This window comes from Melanaphis sacchari, unplaced genomic scaffold (assembly GCF_002803265.2).
Source record: "Melanaphis sacchari strain LSU unplaced genomic scaffold, SCAv2.0 Contig50_pilon_pilon, whole genome shotgun sequence".
NCBI lineage: Eukaryota > Metazoa > Arthropoda > Insecta > Hemiptera > Aphididae > Melanaphis > Melanaphis sacchari.
The window spans coordinates 66,869-86,548 of record NW_020271344.1 but is presented as its reverse complement, the minus strand read 5'-3'; the positions used below and the strand labels follow the sequence as shown (position 1 = coordinate 86,548).

General features: G+C 28.7%; 2 protein-coding genes across 2 annotated transcripts; both read right to left on the bottom strand.

Moving 5' to 3' along the window:
• Positions 1-1,330: 1,330 nt before the first annotated feature.
• Positions 1,331-7,831, bottom strand: LOC112599309 (plexin-A3-like). The gene is made up of 3 exons (XM_025346152.1): positions 7,721-7,831; positions 4,176-4,289; positions 1,331-3,868 (listed from the first exon to the last, which is right to left on the bottom strand). Exons 2-3 carry the CDS (start codon positions 4,263-4,265, stop codon positions 1,757-1,759), a joined length of 2,202 nt encoding a protein of 733 aa, XP_025201937.1. The 5' UTR covers positions 4,266-4,289; positions 7,721-7,831; the 3' UTR covers positions 1,331-1,756.
• Positions 7,832-12,745: 4,914 nt separating this feature from the next.
• Positions 12,746-16,925, bottom strand: LOC112599297 (dnaJ homolog subfamily C member 3). Its single transcript, XM_025346125.1, has 10 exons — positions 16,585-16,925; positions 16,401-16,493; positions 15,648-15,772; positions 15,490-15,564; positions 15,093-15,421; positions 14,881-15,031; positions 14,096-14,288; positions 13,378-13,546; positions 13,200-13,309; positions 12,746-13,084 (listed from the first exon to the last, which is right to left on the bottom strand). Exons 1-10 carry the CDS (start codon positions 16,664-16,666, stop codon positions 12,945-12,947), a joined length of 1,467 nt encoding a protein of 488 aa, XP_025201910.1. The 5' UTR covers positions 16,667-16,925; the 3' UTR covers positions 12,746-12,944.
• Between the last annotated feature and the right edge of the window lie 2,755 nt (positions 16,926-19,680).

Here is a 19,680-nt window from a genome sequence, read left to right as displayed (position 1 = left end):
TAAAATAGATATTTTCTGCATTAGCCATTATTAAGTTACATTGCGTTCCACGAGTTGTCGGAAAATTCGAGTCGCATCAAAAGATTGTTGCTTGGTGGAGTTAATTAGATTAATTTAATAGTGCGTCTATGCTACGTTACGTGATAATGACGTTATAAGTGAATACGCAGCTTAAATATTCACTGGTCGCCTGGTAATAGAGCGATACCAAAATATACTTATCCATTTTTTTCTTATTGCTTCTTTCTTTTTTTTAAACTATATAAGTATATAATATATTAAGATAACTTGTTTTAATAATAAAAAATATAAGTTTATTAAATAATTTGTTGTTTTATGAGAAATAAAATAAAAATTTACTAATTTTCGATAGATTGATAAAATGTTTATTTTAAATATAAAGATAGAATGCGCAAAACTTACGAACATTTTCAGCCCACATCTATGCACCTTTTTCTATACATTTATCACGGCTATATATTGTAGTATAAGTAGTTAAACAAGGTGGCGGATGTAAAATTAAAATCCAATCATCATAAAATTTTATTTTTAGTATAGTTTCCGTCAAAATATCGAAATAATTTTGGAAGCTGTCAAGTAAATGATAAAAAAAATATTTACATCACTGTGGTTAAAAAATTCAAATTCCGAATGATTAGTAAAATTAATCTGTTTAGAAAAAGCTTAAAAATAAAATTTCATTGTTCATATTTACAAAAAATGTAATAATGTCATTCTAATTAGTAATTTATAAGTAGTGCATATATATAACAAATAATATATTTTCATACGTACAATAGGGTATAGTGTCAACTGTCAACATAATATATTGATTTGATAGTACAGTGTACTTAAACGATATATTATATATATATATATTATGTACATAAGATAGAGATAATATTAACCTAATCGCCAATTTCGAAATCAACTGTTAAGCCAGGTCCACACATCAATGCAAGCATAACAGGCAACGGCTAATACCGTAATTTTTAAATTTATAATAGTTTAAAGATACTGTCATCATGTAGACAAATGATAATTGCTGTCAAAACGTTGTAATAGAGTATATAATATCAAACGGTAATGGCAGCAGATAACAAGCTCAGAAAGTGATTGGATCTAATCCAAAATTATTTCTAAACACAACCTCCTGCCCCTAAAACAACATACAAAACAAATATATTAACCCATTACATAATACCGAATACTCATTGTGTTATTAATGCAGGTGATATATTTTTAAAAATTATATTATATTATGTGAATATACATTATAAAAAAAGTATTATTTCGTCAATTAAGACGAAAAATAGTGAATAAAAAAATAACAGCATTTCAAAGTTATAAAGATATAAAATATAAATATAAGAAAAGAGTGTCTATGTAAGAATTAAGTGTATGTTATAGAATAAAAATACATCAAGAGCATAAGAAGTAGTGACGATGCGTTTGACTTCGTGCTATAAACACAGCGCATAACGTAGAAGATCAATTAATTCAAACAGTTAAAACATGTATTACTGAAAAACACAACTTTATATCTCATGTTATAACACAATCTCGTGTCTCAAGTAAAAAATAAATACAAAAACTCTGTTCAACAAACTCACGTAACAGCATTGATAATTTTAATAGTTGAAAACTATTTATATACTATTTTAGTGCGCGCGTTATTTATTTGTACAATTGAAAAAAAAAATTTACATCCGTACATAACTCAATGCCCCCCCCCCTTCGTATTCGAGTGTTCGCCTCACCGGCCCGTGTTCGAGTTGATTAAATAGTGATTGCTCTCGTCTATTCCAGCGGTGATGTTTCGAAGTTCACCCAGATATCGCCTGTCCACGTGTCGCTTGGAACGGTTCATTATTTTCTTTGCGCCGACGATCAGTGCAAACACGCATATCAGCAATAGCGAAATACCGCCAACGACGTATTGCGGTCTTAGTAGCCGAACGATCGTATAATGCCGGTCGTGCCTTCTGCGCACCACGGTCCGTTTCGTCTGTTCGCCCAGCGCGATTTCGATTTCCAGAGTGTCGACTAATGACTTGCCGGACAGCGACCGGCACTCAAAGTGATCGTCGGTCACATAGGTCAGGGCGCACGTATGGTCGTCGTCGTCGTCCAAATGTTCGCCATGCTGCAATGCTACGACCTCGAGCAAATAGTTGCCGTCCGACCGACGGCGTTGCAACGGGTCCGGGAACCAGCCGTTTACGCGGATGACGTCGACGTCGCGAACTTCGAAGTCCGCGTACACCGGATCGGGGTGCAGCATGTAACTGTAGGGCGGCTGTCGCTGAAAATCCACGACTTTGCCGGCCAATTCGACGCTAAACCCGAGGGGGAGGCTCATTGTCTGCGCCGGACTGTCGAACTTTGGCGGCCGACAGTGCATCGCTGCGGTGCCGTTAATGGTGCGCAACGCACAACGGCCGTAGCGCCTCGTACCGTTGTAGTCGTCCACGTACATCCGTTGATTTTCCGTGCAATTGAAAACGCCCTGGACAATCAACGGCACGTCGCCCGACGCGATTCCCGCGAACACTTGACCGTCCTGGACGATTGGATCGTCGACGTACGAGAACAAATTTTCTCTGCAGTAAAATTCCATCATTCCTTCGAATTCGATTCGCAACAAGCCGGGTTTTTGATCTCTGTCGTTGGCTACAGTCGTGCAGCTTATTCGGTCGCTGAAGAGCTCGACGATCTCACACATCGGTTTCGTTTTTGTTTTTTTGAAGAAGACCTGCACGAAAGTCGTGGCGTTCAAATTCTCGCCGGTCAGTTCAATCCGGGTACCTCCGGAAGCGGGGACACACGTTGGGCTGACGCCCGTGAAACGCGGTTTGACGAACTTGAACTTCTGTGTCGATCGCAACGTCACCGTAGACGCCGTCACCCACTCGTACTCGACTAGCACCGGACCTTCGACTATATTTTGCGCATAGGGACTAACGATGCAATTTATCGTCTGATCGTCGACCATGGTCGCATTTTCACAACTCTGCCCTGCCACAGTCACAGTTTTCAACCGACTGCCGTCGGCCAATAGCTCGTGATTCTTGACGGTTATGTTCACGGCCGCTGGCATTTTACGTATGAAAATCAATACGTCCGGGTTGAAAGATTCGATCGCCAGCTCGGGACTTTTTACTTCGATCGCGGACAAAGCCGTGTCGTCGTTGTTCCACTTCTCGTTGTTAATCGCGTCCCGTACGTCGCAATTGCTCCTCGGGTCGGCCGTTGTCTGACAACTATCGTTTTTCAAACACCATTTACAGTAATATTTTTTCGAATCACTTTCCCAAAAAACGATCGAACAATTCACGTTGGGGCAGGTCCGACTGCGATAACTGACGTAATGATCTCGCGGATCGTCAAATTGTAATCTCACGCCGTTGACAATGATTGAAAAATACAAAATAAACAAAGGATTGATTTTATCTGATATTTGTTTGGCGGGAGAAATAATATTTTTTTTACAAGTAATTACTTCATTATCGATTGAAGCGTTGTAAATTTTATTTTCTATTTCACAACTAATAACTGCGTTTTTGTTAAAAAAATTTCTTACACTTTCTACCGTAATATTCAAAACCGTAACTTGTATTTGATAATGTTTATCTTCGGTCTTTAAGGTAACGGCATACTTTGGGCATGATTCTTTTGTAACCACTCCGTGATTCTCTGAGAGACTCTGATTTGAATAGAGACAAATTTGTTTTTGAATCGCCCAGCTACAAATAGATATATCAGCACATTTTGTGCAGGACCTATAAACCGTGCAGTTTATTTCTTGGCCTGATCCACTTTCCGTAAAATTAATATTGCTCGCGTTGATTTCAATACTTGTTGTCAACTGTAAAATATTTATAATATATATTACTGATTTATCACATTTTATAAAAACAATACAATTTTTAAGGATATAGTCTAACTTTAAGTTATGTAAATCCCATAAGTTAAATTTGAATTGTTAATAAGCAATAAATATATAGGATATAGATAATGAAAATTAATTATAAAGTATCCTTAATAAAATTATAGAGTTTAACTTTTAGGTCTATGAATAACATAACTAGGCTCAAAACGTATTAAATTATATATATATTAATACATTTGTATCATAAAATTGAAATAAAAATAATTATCAAAATTTAACCTACCAATACAATTGTGAATAAAAGTCGTTTAACGGAGGAATAATTCCAATATTTTCGTTGGTTTGCAGTCATGTAACGTCCGCAGGTAAACATGGTAATGAAATTCTCTACGTCCTCCTGAAAATAAATAATTAGTTTACGAACTTAAACAAGTAAATTATAATTGGAAAAAAATTGTATTTCAAAAGTCTTATTTTATTTTATTTCTATGTGTATTACATGTTTTATTCCAGCTTTTTTTTATCTGGTATTAAAGTATGAGAGTTTTATATTTCAAATTTAAACTTTGATAATTAACTACTTATTTAAAATTGAAAAATGTACCTATATGAGGTTTATAATTGTTCCAAAGCAATGTATTAATACTATATACGGCGTACAGTCATAATTTATTGTATGTACTCTTTAATTAATTACTTGTATTAATCGTTGATTACAGAAGTACACTAGCTACAAATCTAAGTTTTATACTAATTATACATACTTCTCCTGCTCATTTTTGGTATTCTATATAATACCTAGGATTTCTATATAATACCGGATTCAATACATTTCTGGTAACATATGCATATGTATATATATACAAGGGCGGATCCAGCATGTATTTACAGTTGGGGCACTTTATAGGAAACATTTTATAACATAGATATATCCTCCCCACAAAAAAAAAAATTCGATACTAAAATTTTTATTTTTTTTTCTAACGGGGGTGGCACTTGTCAACAGTGCCTCTCCTGGATCCACCCATGTATATATAGTATGTACAGAATGATTCTTTTCTCAAACAACTATCATCAATTCAAAATTTATTAACGTTTTTGAAAATATATTTTTTAGATAATTTAAAATCAAAATAAAATAACTTTTAGCAAAATATTTTTTAAGTACTTAAATAATTACTAAAAATGGAAATTCAGACAAATAGCTTTTTAGTTATAGTTAAGTATTTAAAGTATGAATTAGCGGAGTAGAATAGTACGGAGATACCCAGAAAAATATTGGTCTACTACTCTTACTCCACTCACCAATGTTCTAAGCATGTAAAACTGTAAATACTATTATATCTTCTAGTTTGAATTTTGATATTTATGAATCAAAGTACTTCCAAAAATATTCTACTTCAAAATATGAAATTAAAAATATAATATGTAATATTCAAAAATGTAAAAAAATGTAAAAAAACTAAAAGCATAAAAAAAATTTAAAAATCTTTTGAAAAAAAATTTGTTTTATTTCGACTGGAAATTAATAATTATGTAAAAGAAATACTTTCAAAAACGTTAATAGATTTTGAAAAAATGAGTGTTGATAAAATAAACACTCAGTATATTTATAAATACATAACTATATCATTAGTTTATTTAATTATTTTTTTGAAATTTAATTCATCTCACAAATATAAAAGTTTTGATAAATTTATATCTTAGTTGTGAGTAAAAATGTTTTCTGTGGTCATCAAATTAAAATCTAGAATAAAATTTAAATAAATTAAATTTCATGATGATATGTCCTAATATCATCATAAAAATGCTGTTATATTAACACCTTTTTATAAATGAATATTACCTAACTTTAAGCTCAATAATTAGTTATCCTCTTTAACTATAAGGTTAGTATTTGAAAAAATTTGTATTTTTTAGTGAAATCAAAAAAACTTTTAATTTTAATTTTTTCTCTTATATTTTATGTTGTTATTTTTTTTTTTTACTTTTTCAATTAAATATTTTTTTGATATTTCGTAATAAATGATAAATGTTTTACAATATATTTGAAATGTATTTTTGGTAACATAATTTTCGTAATGCAGCGAAGCCCTTATTTTAATTCATGTCTGTGTCGATTTTACATTGTATTAACACTAAAAGTAACTACAATTTGATGTAGATCTAGAACTAAAAACAAGATTGCATGCATATTTGTTTTATTTTCACTGATATCAATAAAAATTCGAATTGCCGATTTAAAATAACTGATTAAATTCAGAGCTAGTTTTAAATACCTACCTTTTGTTCGTGAAATTTTTGACACTAAAAATAACTAAATAACTTAATAAAAAAATTGTTTAATTTTACATTAAAAATGCTTTTTTCATAATATATAAATGCATTTTTTATAATTTATATTGATTATTCCTTACTCTACTTATAACTATTTACTTGTTTACTGATTTCTGATGCTTATTCAAAAATAATGATTGTTTTTATTTAAAAAAAAGTTTTATTCACACATTTATAATCTTTTTTTTTCGATCACTAATATGTTCCGAGGTCAAGCTTTGGCCGGCGTCGCTAGCTCTCGGATAGGTGACCACCCAAGTTTTTAGTGACGAATCCATGGCACACCCATACACTCATGTGTTTCAACCCTACTAACCAAACCTTACACAAAATACCTACTGTTCCTATGTACAGTTAATGGCCTTAGTTTCCAGGCTGAAATAAGGTCAATAAAAAAAAATCTTTTTTTAATTGCAGCAATCCGACTGAATTCATAAAAATTTGAGTATTTTAGACATTTTTCAATATACAGTAGAAGCCGCTTATTAGAAACACGGATAATTGATACAATCGTGTTATTGAAACAAAATGTCTCGGGACGGATCGGATGTATATTAGAATATTGAAAATAAATCGGATTATTGAAACATCACATCGGTTATTTGAAACAATTGGGAGAAGATTAGTTGACATAAACACCGATTATCCGGCGATAACCAATGTGGTACTTCAATCTTATCTTTGCTGTCGTTACGTTTATTTTTACTGTAATTTATCGTGAGAATGTTCTTTCTGTACGTACCGATCGTACCGTTGGTAGTTTAGCTTCAGCGTGCGTATGTAAAGATTATTAGTGTTTTCTTTTTCTAAAAATCTAAAAATGTCTAAACGCTAAGATTTTAGTCAATTTTCATGCGACCAATCGTGGTTTGAAGTTCATTAGACCGATTTGCTAACCCAATACACACCTTCTGATATTTTAAATGCGGCCGAGACTGGGTTTTATTTTAGAGCTCTACCTGAACACACATACGCACTCAAAATAAGTGACAAAGCCAAAGGGGCAATATTACTCGTATGAAAATATGGTCATGGAGTTACTCGACGCAAAAAACAAATTACGATTGATAAATATTTTAAATAATATCGTAAAATATATACATTTGTACATACTTTTTTAAATAAAATTATAGAATATATATAGGTACATACATACATACATATTTTTTTCACGTACCTATTATTCATTTTTTTTTTCAATCGCTTATTAGAAACAATCGGTTAATTGACACAATTTACTTTGGTCCCAAAGTGTTTCTAATAAGCGTCTTTTACTGTATATATATACAACATACATAAATATATACAAACCACGGCAAAAGGTAATTTTTATGAACATTACAAAAATTATTAAATATGAAAAAAAAAAATCAGACTATTTTCAGTTCAGCAGACAAGGAATAAGAGAAAGGTATCAGTGAATCGGAAACGGTATTTAGATACATGAATAATATATTACTATTTACTAACATACTTAGGTTATCTACTCACTTTGTATTTTCCGTACGATAGTGACGATGATCGATGATGCGATGGTGGTCCGTCAATAGTGCACGGTGGCGACAACAGCTCAAATTTTTAAAACATATGACTTCACTTCGCAACCTATGTGTCACTGCGAAGCGTTGCGATAACTTCTCGAACGTATATTATTATTTATTGTTTATTATTTATCAACATTTAATTATTGAACCCAATTAAACGTCTGACGATCCCCGCTCACCTATCGGGCTGAGGATGAACCATTTTATAATCTAAAACAATAATAGATATCCATCATTAAAATTAAATACATCATTAAATTGTATCATAGTGTGTGTAGGTAGTCTTAAAAACGAAATCTTATGGATATTATACATAAATTTGATATGGCAGCACAACCATGTTAATTTTGTTATACAATGTAATCACACATACACATTTATATTTAAATGCCTTATTAAAAAACAAATTGAAATAGATAACCAGAAAAAAAATTATCACTTAATACGAGACGGATATAGGTTTATAGGAAAATTTACCCATAACTTACATGTAAATGTGAAATTGATTTTGTTGCAACAGCTTATCTTCTAAACAATTAAACCTATTTCAATCAAAGTCAGCTGCTTTTTTTTTTTTTTATTAAACACAAGAAAAATAATAATTATAAAAAAAAAATCCCGTAAATGATTTTTAAAAGAAAAATATCTATTAATATATTGCAGTAAACCCGAAATACATTAGTATAATTATTACTCAGCCTATACTAATTAGTCAGCATAATATGTAACTAAGGAATAAACATTTCTAGAAATAAGGAGGTTAAAGAGTAAAAGAAACATAATAGGTAACATGTTTTTGCCATTTTACGCTAATTAGTAAATAGTAAATTTTACATAATAGACTTCCAGCTATTATTAACATCACACCGCCATATGCCCATATATACCTATCATCGATAAGACGATTCACATAAATACGAGTCGGACACCAAACACTAACAGAAGGTAGTCACAGCTTAAAATCTGACTATTTACCCCGTTATTTGATTATTGCTTGTCTTAGACATTGTCAAGCCACGTCGCCGCGAATACATAATCATTTCTAGCCTTAGTAGCTTTTTGTAATAGCATTAAGCTATAAGTAATATTATTATTCTATTGTCTAATAACTAATAAGTAATTAATTGTTTTAACTATTAACATTTTGAACACTCATGTTTTATTTATTTAAAACTACTTTCCTCACTAACTACTACAAATGGACCAGAAACATGCAACATCGTTAAATAATTAGTATGGAACAGATCGCGTAGTGTCCTGCACGGTAATCACAACAATATTTTATTCGCTTCTGAAAATTTTCGTTTTTGTGCATTTTTGGGGGTATGTAACATTGGCCTTGGGATTTCATGGCCGACGTAAAATTAAAATTTTAGTTAAAAACGATTAATTTTTTATCAATAGGTACAAATTGTAATATTGTAGTATCTACTAAAGGAAATGTTAAGAAAAATAACTACCATAATGCAATTAAATGTTATTGATTTGAAATATAAAATTAAATAATACTAAAACTGAAAATGACATAGTAATGTTTTGACCTTTGATTAAAATATTTTATTTTCAATTTTTGTTAAGGTATTACACATAAACAATAACAGCAGTCTACCAACTGATTACTCAGATTACTGTTATAGGTAGTAGGTACTTATCATCATTATTTTCTGCTTACAAAATGTATTGACATAATATTATTTATTAAGTGACTTATACGTTCACTTAATATATCTATGACAAAATGTAATGGTAATTTTGGTAGGTAACCTAAAATAGTACGATAACCATTTAATGGGGTATCTATTTTTTTCTCTTTAGCATTTTAAATTATTGAAAATAGTCATCAGAACTAAGAATTCTAGTCATACGATTAATTTCAGTAGATTTATAAAACACGATAATTATTTCGATATACGTATAAACTATAACTAAATATCAAGGTAATAAGGTATACTTATTTATTGTTACAATATAATTAATTATTGACAATATTAATTTTTTATGGCGGTTTTTTGTGTTTAAATTATATACACCCAATCGAGTACAATAAATATATAGATTCTCCTTACTGCAAATTACTTAGAATAAATGGTTATAGTTGTAGATAATTACTATCAAAGATTTAACAAAAAAAAAAAATATATGTATAATTCTTGTAAATCATAGTAGTAAATATTTATTGATATTAATATGTAATTTTAATTTAAAATATTTTTTTTCTGTGTGTTTTCGTCACCTTTTAGTGATAACCAGGCTTCAAGGAAGATTAAAAATAAAATCCTAGTATACTTACTTAACCGGCTGTAAACATTTTATGCGTAAATGGCCGACGGGGTGGTGGTTCGATGATTATCATAATATTATTGTCGAGTATCTGAAGTCATAGGACCTGAGCGAAATTCGCTGACTTCTTCGCTTGCGCCTTGGGAAATTCCGACAGGCTAGCCGCGTCGCCGATTCTGCAATACTTCACCCGTGTTTTTGTTGTCGTCGTCGTCACCACCGTTATTGCACATATAAACATGAACGTCATGACTTATGAGCCACTTTGTGCGATGACTACCTATTATACGTCCTCGTTTGTTGTTTATTTTAAATAGGACTTCAATTTTGGCGTGTACACAAAAATATGTTGTCTTCATTTTTTTTTTTGTATTGTCGAGTTATAGCTATTATAAATTATAAATCGTTATTCGTTTAATACATTTTTAAAATATGACTTGCTCATAAATTATTGACCAGTAATATAAACGCTATCTACACGTACAACTCTTAAATAGCTAATAGTCACACTTAGTGTAACGATTTAAATAAAAATAACTGTGCAAAACAATAAATTCAGCTTATGTTTCATAAAATAATAATACAATAATCTATCGATACCCACAGACACAGCAAGGCGAAGATTGTAACATGCGTTGTGACTTGTGACTGTTGTGCACACGTAAGCCATCACAATGTGTACGAATGTACGATGATAGTTCCTGGTCAGAATAAATATTAATAATGGCATAAATAAAGCTTTGTACCATATAAATGTTATTAGTTTATCTCAACACGAGCCTAAATTACAAAACAATCTCATTACACAAGGGAGTTATTTCTGCCGCACTCTGTACTAATACATAAAATTTAAATACCTAATTAAAAATTAATTAAGTGTTACTTATTTTATTTTTTGAAAGGATTTTTATTTTAGATGCCATTTATTATGGACTATAGAGGTAAGAACTAGAAATATAATTTTGGGAAAATTAACAAAACGTGTAGAAATTCTAACTAGATTTTTTTTGGACCTAAATATTATATATATATATCAAATTTGTAAACATGATAAAAAGTCATGTTATACCATGACACTATGATCTTGTAAAAATAACCAAATCAGAAAACATTTGAAATCATTGATCATATTTCCATTTGAATTATTTGAAATTTAAATGCATACATTTTAAACAATGAAATACTTGATTAATTACTTTAACATTTAAATTTTTTAACTAACAATAACTATTTTATGATATTACAGTCATCATTGACGTCACTCAGATTTATATAAATTGATGTATGATGTACCAAATCAGATCCTGATTTCTTTAAAAAAAATTTTTTTGCCTGTGCTTTATTTTTTTTTTTTAATATATACCATGTTTTTAGACTAAAATATTAAGTAAAAATATTGCTGAAAATATTACGTATAATGCTGTTTAATAACGTTTAATATAATATTGCATTTACAAAATATATGTAGATTAAAGACAGACAATAGGTAAAAAAAAAATTATAAAATCAATCTTAACGAATAATAATAAGCGATGTGTGGAGTTAACAGCTACATAGATAAGTATTTTAGACTTATTATTTCATTCTGTTTTAAATAAGTTACCTATGCAATAAACCATTCAATAATAATATATTAGAGATTATTAATTATTAACCAGCTACAATATATTACACTGTTTAAATAAACACACAAAATAGATTACTAAAATATGCAAGTACATAAATAGTATGGTGTATGTAATAGGTAGTTAAAACTTAAATTATAAAATTTGCAAGAGGAAATTCGGCAAAAAAAAAAAAAGTTTCAGTCTTGTTTAACGAGCATACAACACACCTTGTAAACTACTATTATAAAAAACAAATAGGTATTGAACTGATTTATAGCATTAAACATTATCAGACAAGAATTGTTTTGATAAATAAAATTAAATATATGAGACTTGGGAAATAGTTTTAATAATTTTGATGTAAAAAAATATCTAAATACATAATTAAACGTTAAATTAAAAAAAGTCAACAACAATGAGACGAGTACAATGTGTAATATGTACACAATCAGTTCACGTATAAAATTAAATAAAATGGTTATCAAATTTTCCATTGTGTCAATGACAGTTTATAGAAAAAAAAAATCATATTGTTAAATAATATTAATATTTGAATCATTAACATTTATATTATATCAAGTAACAAGCAATTCTCATTCCTATATTGATGATACTTGTTTTACAGGTTTTAACAGACAATATATTGAAATAACAATTAAAACGGTGTATGCGTGAAAATAATATTATTATATCAATGATTCTAAAGAATTTAAATTGGACTAGACACATTATTTCAGTAACAGATAAAAATTACACAACTTATAAGACTTTAGATACAAATATCTTTAAAATCTTTTATGTATATATAAAAAAAATAATAATTTAAAATAAATTTATTTTAATATTATTTGATTTTTTAATCTAATTGTTGATTGTGAATAAATATCACAATAACCATGTAATAAGATCAATATATTATTTATAAAAAAGAAACTCAAAACAGAGAATAATTATAAATAATTATCAATCTTTTTAATTTTAAAATTATTGCAGTGATATAGAATAGAGTTTGAAGATGTTAACTATAGAAAAAATGTCAGTTAACTATTTTACTTGCATAGTCAAATAAATTATAAGTTATCGTGTTACAATAATAATTGGAAGTTATTGTTTATTACTTACTATGTACAATACATTAATATACGTTTTTTGTTATACACAATGACATTTTCTATGCATTACTCTATTTACATTTTACCATACACAGCCTTTTGAACCCTAGACAATGAGATGATAACAAAACTCATTATGGCACCTATGTTTGTTTTTGTACCATAATATAAATTAGTTGAAGTTAAATTTGAATGTAAATGGGCTCCCATGAAATTGATGGAACTGTTGAAATGGATTAAAACCATCTTGTTGATGACGCCCAGATTCTGGATCTAATGGATCGATACCACGATCAAATTGTTCTCGTTTTTCTGATTTTACATAAAAAAAAATGTGTTATTAGTGTTAACTCATTTTACATTTTCAAAAAAATAATGTAATAAATAATAATATACTATTATTCTATACTCAAGTTCATTTTATTACCTGGATTAGTCAGAACTTCTTTGGCAGAGGCTATTTCAATGAACTTTTTCTCTGCATTCTTTTTGGCTTCACCTTGGAAATTATCTGGATGCCATTGTTGAGCAGCTTTTCTGAAAATGTATAATATTTTATAAGTCATTAATTATTTTAAATAGAAAATAAACACAAATAAACATACCTATATGCTTTAATTATTTCTTGTTTGGTGGCAGTTCTTTTTACATTTAATATCTTATAATAATCTTTTCTTTCTGCTTGTTTTTGTAAGTTTTTCGCTTTTTTTAATCCTTCATTTGCTTGTCTATGCTCCTGATCGATATGAAGTGCATGCTCAAAATCTCTAATCGCTAAACATAAAATATAAATATGTAATTACTAATGTTAGTAAATAATATATACATTTATCATCTACACATACATGGCCACAAGTAAAGTCTTCATCTTACGACATACTAAATTTGAGTTCAGAAAAACAGCATATGAAATTTAAGAACGAATAATAATATGAAGGTTTGAACTTTTTTATCTACTAACACATAATATTTTTACTCTACCGCCCCAAAATAAAATGTTTTTGATTATTAAGTTATAAATTTAATTTAATTAATAAATCCAAAACTTATAAATTATAAATTTAATTGATATAGCTTGTTAAAAATAAATAATAATAAATTAAACATTTATTTATATAGTATCGATAATTGTTTTATTATATAGGAAATTTGAAAATTATTTTGAGTTATTGACTATCCGTCAGCTATTCAAAATTTACATACTTATTAGATTTTTTTTTTTTGTAGAACTACACAAATGAAATTCAAAATATTACTAGTCATTGAGCCACTGCTACTTAGCTACCTTTAGAATAAGAAAAAAAAATTGTTTATTGTACTAACCTTCATCAAACATTGAGTTAGCAATATATCCTTCTGCTCTCAGGCAGTAGAGATCTGGTGTTTGACTTATTTCTAATGCATCGCTACAATATTTTAGCGACAATGATAATTCATCTGTATGTTGATAACTGCGGCAAAGTTTTTCCAAGGCTAAAAATCTTATGTTTTGAGTGTCTTTTTCTAAGTCTAATATCTAAAATTAAAAATTATTTAAATTATTTAATAGGTATATGAAATGTTTATATAATATTTAAGTGCTTCACCTCGTAACTTTGTTTCTCAATTAATTTTATATGAATAAAAAATATAATTTCAATAATGTTATTTTACTTTAGACTAAAGTATAATAATTTAGACAAAAATAATAGAAAGTTTATAGTTCATAATAAAAATGTAAATATTGTCTTAAACTTTAAAACTTTTAGAATTTGTTGAGCCTTTAAAAATACTTACATAAATTAGCTTTAAATTATTTACAGTTTAGGCAAAAGATACTTAAAATTTAATTTTTTACAAAATAATTATAACAAAAAGAATCATTTATTAATAAAAACCAATAAATACTATACTATACTAATCTTAAATTTATTCAGTATACTATTCTTCGAAAAATTAAATTTGTCTTTCATATTAAATTATTTATAAATTGAATTTAACTGTATAAACTGCATATTACATAGTATTTACAATTTATAAATCTAAATTTAATTTATCTTAAACCACAAAACTAATATTCTAGGGATTTTGAGTGGAACTTAACATTTTAGTTAGACCAAATATTTTACCTTTTTTGCAAATTGAATACTACTGGAAAAATCTTTGATATTAAGTGCTGACTGGCTGTCTACTATCAGTCTGTCAATTTTTTTAACAATTTTATAGTGGGTGTGACATAATTTGTGATCTGGATCTAATTTTAAACACTCTCTAATTTCTCTGTAAAATAATTTATTATTATACAATATGATAAAGATAACAAATTATAAATAATAATTACTTTAGAGATTCAGATACTTCTCCTATACTGTAATAAATTGTTGATAATTTGTAATGGCCGTCTGTATCATCGGCTTGGAGTTTAGTAGCTGTCCGCAAATCCATGATAGCATGTTGCACATTTCCAGAACTTAAATATAGCTGTGATCGTTGTTCACGTAATGAAGGAGCCCAGGGACAATGTTCTATAAGACGATCCAATGAATTTATACCACTTTCATAATCATTGTTCTCTTGATAATAGGTGGCTAATTCTATATCATAGGCAAGACCATCAAGTTTTGAATATAAATCGTATGCTTCTCGTGAAAAATCACCATTGGCAATATACTAAAATGTTTATAATTTATAAAATTAATAGACAAAAATGCCTAAATAGTAAATATGTTTATACTTACCACATTGTACAGTTCTTTTCTTGCATCTTCGATTGAGGCTTGTTTCATCAAGACTACACCTCTTTGATAACGTGCCTGATAATAAATATAAAATACAACATATAATATAACTTTAAAAATTTAAAAAAATTATCATTATTAATCTTATTTTTACTTACAGCTGTAAAATCCGGTTTGAGTTCAAGAACTTTTCCAAAGTCTAATAAAGCAAATTTGGCTTTTCCTAGAGCTAAATAAACTGTACCTCTTTTAAAATAAGTTAAATAATTATTTGGATCTCCCTCTGCAAAAAAAAAAAAGTTATTACTTAGCAAGGTACATTTTTATTTATTTACATATCATACTAAAATATATAATAAAAATTATAACTAGACTTGGATTATTATTTTGTTTTCTTATTAACATTAAAATTAAAAATAAATACATCATAATTTGTCAGTTACTAAGAAATATGTGATATAAAAGGTATAAATAATTGATAAGCAGCTATTGAGTATTGATATTTAAACCAAAATAAATGCTGAAAGTACTTTAAATGTAACAATAACTTAGCAAAAATATTCAGAAAATCACTTTCAAAAAGTTATAGCATACAATGAAAGCACAGAATATATTTAAGATTGTGAATAAAAATGATAAAAACCAATGACTTCCTTACCTACCTAATACATAAATGCAATATGGCTAAAATAATTAAGGCGCCTACTTAGATAATATCCTTAGAATTTATTAAATTCAAATATGAGTATATTTTATGGTTTTATTAAAAATTATATTAAACAGATAGACCACAAATATTAATATAGAAAATTGTATTGGATAGATGAACATTATTAACACTCAACACTAATGGTATTTAACTAACAAAGATGAAGCATTTATTTTGCCAATAAGACAACATATTCACTTACCCACAGCGGCATGATAATGGGATAGGGCATCTTGAAGTTGTCCACGAGCTAGGAAATCGCGTCCCATGTCCAAATGGTTCTCGACATCGGAACCTGCGAGTCAAACGAAAAATAAATACACACAAAACCTATTGACCGACGTATCCAAGGATAACACTCGGGAGTGCTCAGCGGCACTTCTTACCCATGGCTACCGAACAGTCCAAGGCCAAGAAAAACAGACAAGTGGAGTACAGTTTCAGCCGCATCTTATGCCACGTATCCATAACGGCGACGACAAAAGTCACTTCACTCCTTTAGACGTATCGGGCGTATCTACGTATGCGGCGGCAGGTCGTGAATCGTGATGATCCAGAAAAAACTTCTATCGCATCCTACGCGATGAACAAACGATAATACATCCGGGGTGCGTGTGACGCACGACGTACGCGAACGGTGTCTGACTAGTCTGAGGCCTGAGCACTCTGAGCGGGTCACCAAAACCAAGTCCGTTGCCACCGCCGCTGTGACAACTGATAACACAAGACGATGATAACGGATTTTTTAGCTGCTGCGTTTGGTGTGCAGCCGTCTTGGCACCTGTATTCAACTCTGACGCAATGGACAACAAACGCAGCTGTAGGCCGACCGGTCGGGCACCGTGTTGTACTCCCATTGGTCCGTTTAGCTTTCCGCGCCAAACCGCTAGGGAAAATACTATTCGCACGGATAGAACAATGTTTGAAAGCTTAAAAAAGATTACCAAAAAAACAAATTTTTTTTTAAAAAATTCACTTTACTGCGTTTTGTACTAATTAGTACAGTTTTTTAAAAAATATTTATTTTTTTTATTAAATACCACTATTTTTAACTGTACAAATTCGAAATTCCGCAACCTATTATTATTAATATTTTATTTGTATAGTACCTACAAGTACTAGATTTATATAATTATGGTAATTGAATTAATTGACATTTTAAACTTGAAATTTCTAAAAAAACTACTGAACTTGCTTACGAAAAAAATCAACAATTCATCATACATCGTCCCATGTTTAAATACTTATAAACCGTAACTCTTAATTTATTCAACCTAAATATTATTTTAACTTTTATTATTAATAAGTATTTATTTTTTCATTTAAGTGATTAAGCATCCATGACTCATTTATATCATATAGACGATTTACGTTTATCTCGTAATTGTCTAGATATTACTTATTAGTTATTACTTATTATTGTAATACCTACTCGTAAATTAGCATATTTTTGGGAGCTATTAGATTTAAGTAAAGTTAAAATTAATTTCACGATACTACGAAAAAAATATTAAAAGTTTATATCCAGTGCATAATTTTGCATATTTAATAATTTTGTAATTTTAAGAACATATTTTTCAATTTTACAATTTTTAGAACATATTTGATGAGTGATGACTAATAATATGTTTATAATAAAATTTTTAAATTTGACAGTAAAAAAAATAAATACTTTATAAAGTATGTTTATTTTGAGGATTTTCAATAGGTATTAATGTATCGTGTTTTTTAAATTTCTAGTCGACATACAATTTCTTGTTTTTAATATTAATATTTAGTATCTACAAATTATAAGATTTTTGTAATTATGAAAATAAGTGCATATTTTTTTAAGCATATTTTTACTATTATAAGCGCATAAGTGCAAATATATTTAGTACTTTTTAAATGTATTAAGTTCCGAGCTCTACTTATTAGGTACTAGATACAATGTATTGGCGTATGTGTATGTCAACATGCCATCACTGTAATATTGTTGTTTCCTCTGTTGCGGGAAAATAATGAATGATTTGCGTGTGCGTTTGTTATTGGACCACGTGACCTGCAGCGTTACGTGTGCGTAAAAATCAGGACACACGATCGAAAATAATAAATAAATTACATGCAATATTATGCAGACTGCGGGATGTTTTGCAATGTGCACGGTACCATGTAAAGAAGAGAAAACCAAAGGAGACACAATTATTATTGAGATATTTGAATATGATATGTACAATCTAATCAAACATTTTTTTTTTTAATATGAGTGATGAATGAGTTTATTTAATTTATTTAAATGGAACTGAGTTTATATAATATGTGCATCGTATATATGAATACATTTAATATTATTAAATAGATAATATTTTGAAAAGTGCTTATAAGAATTTTCGAACCTAAAAAATTACCAGAGTAAAGATACATATAGTTGCTTATTATGATTAGCACACAAAATTAACCGAACGTTTGAGTAAATTTATATTAAAGATTAAGACTATTGAGAAAATGTCAGCACTCCTGCACGTAATATTTGTTTTCTCACTATGATTCACGTACAGCATAACAATATACGAAAAAGTAAAGAACTTAGGTTAAAATAAATTTACGAATGTCATTAGAATTGCTGCAGTTGTATCTACCAAAACTATCTTTGATCATTTTCTTTAGAACATATTTGAAAATTACTCATTATTAATAGGAATATTATAATTATTATTGTAAAATGAAAAAATTTATTTGACATTATAAAAATAAATATATTATTTTAATAAAACACATTTAGCAAACAATAGTATATAAAACTACAAAATCAATAACACTTATGATAATCACGATGTTATAATAGAATTTAAATTTTCAAATAGGTGATGCAGCAAAAGCAGAATTATAAATTATATTAAAAGCTAAGAAGGTAGGTATAAAACTATACAATTACATTTAGTACAAATAATAATATTTGCCCATATTACACAAAATACAAATAAAAGACCTTGGAGTTCGGACTACATTTTATGTATTCATTTTATGGTGAACTCATGGATCCAGAGTACCTCATACAGTCATACACCTCATGCCCCAAAAGTACTTAGATTTATCAAGCGTAAAACCAAGTTCATTATTTCTTTTAACTGTCTTTGTTGTCTCTGTTTTGTATGTGTAATTATATAGAGTTTTATGTTGTGGAAAATGATCTGTACTTTGCAAAAAATCAACTTAGATTATAATCAATATTTTGCAGCTTTTACTCTTAAATAAATCATGACTGTGATGATTAATTGTGTAATTACTAATTTTTTTTTAGCAACTTTTATCTTCTTATCTGTGCTTTTTTACATACCTTTATATACTTCAGAATTACTGTATAGCAAGTGTACAATTCAAAGTACTTCCTCATGAAACGTGAATCTAAGTTCAATTTTAATCATTCGTTCCATATATTGATTCGTAAATAATGTAAAATTACATTACATTAAAATATAATTATAATTACATTACATTATTTA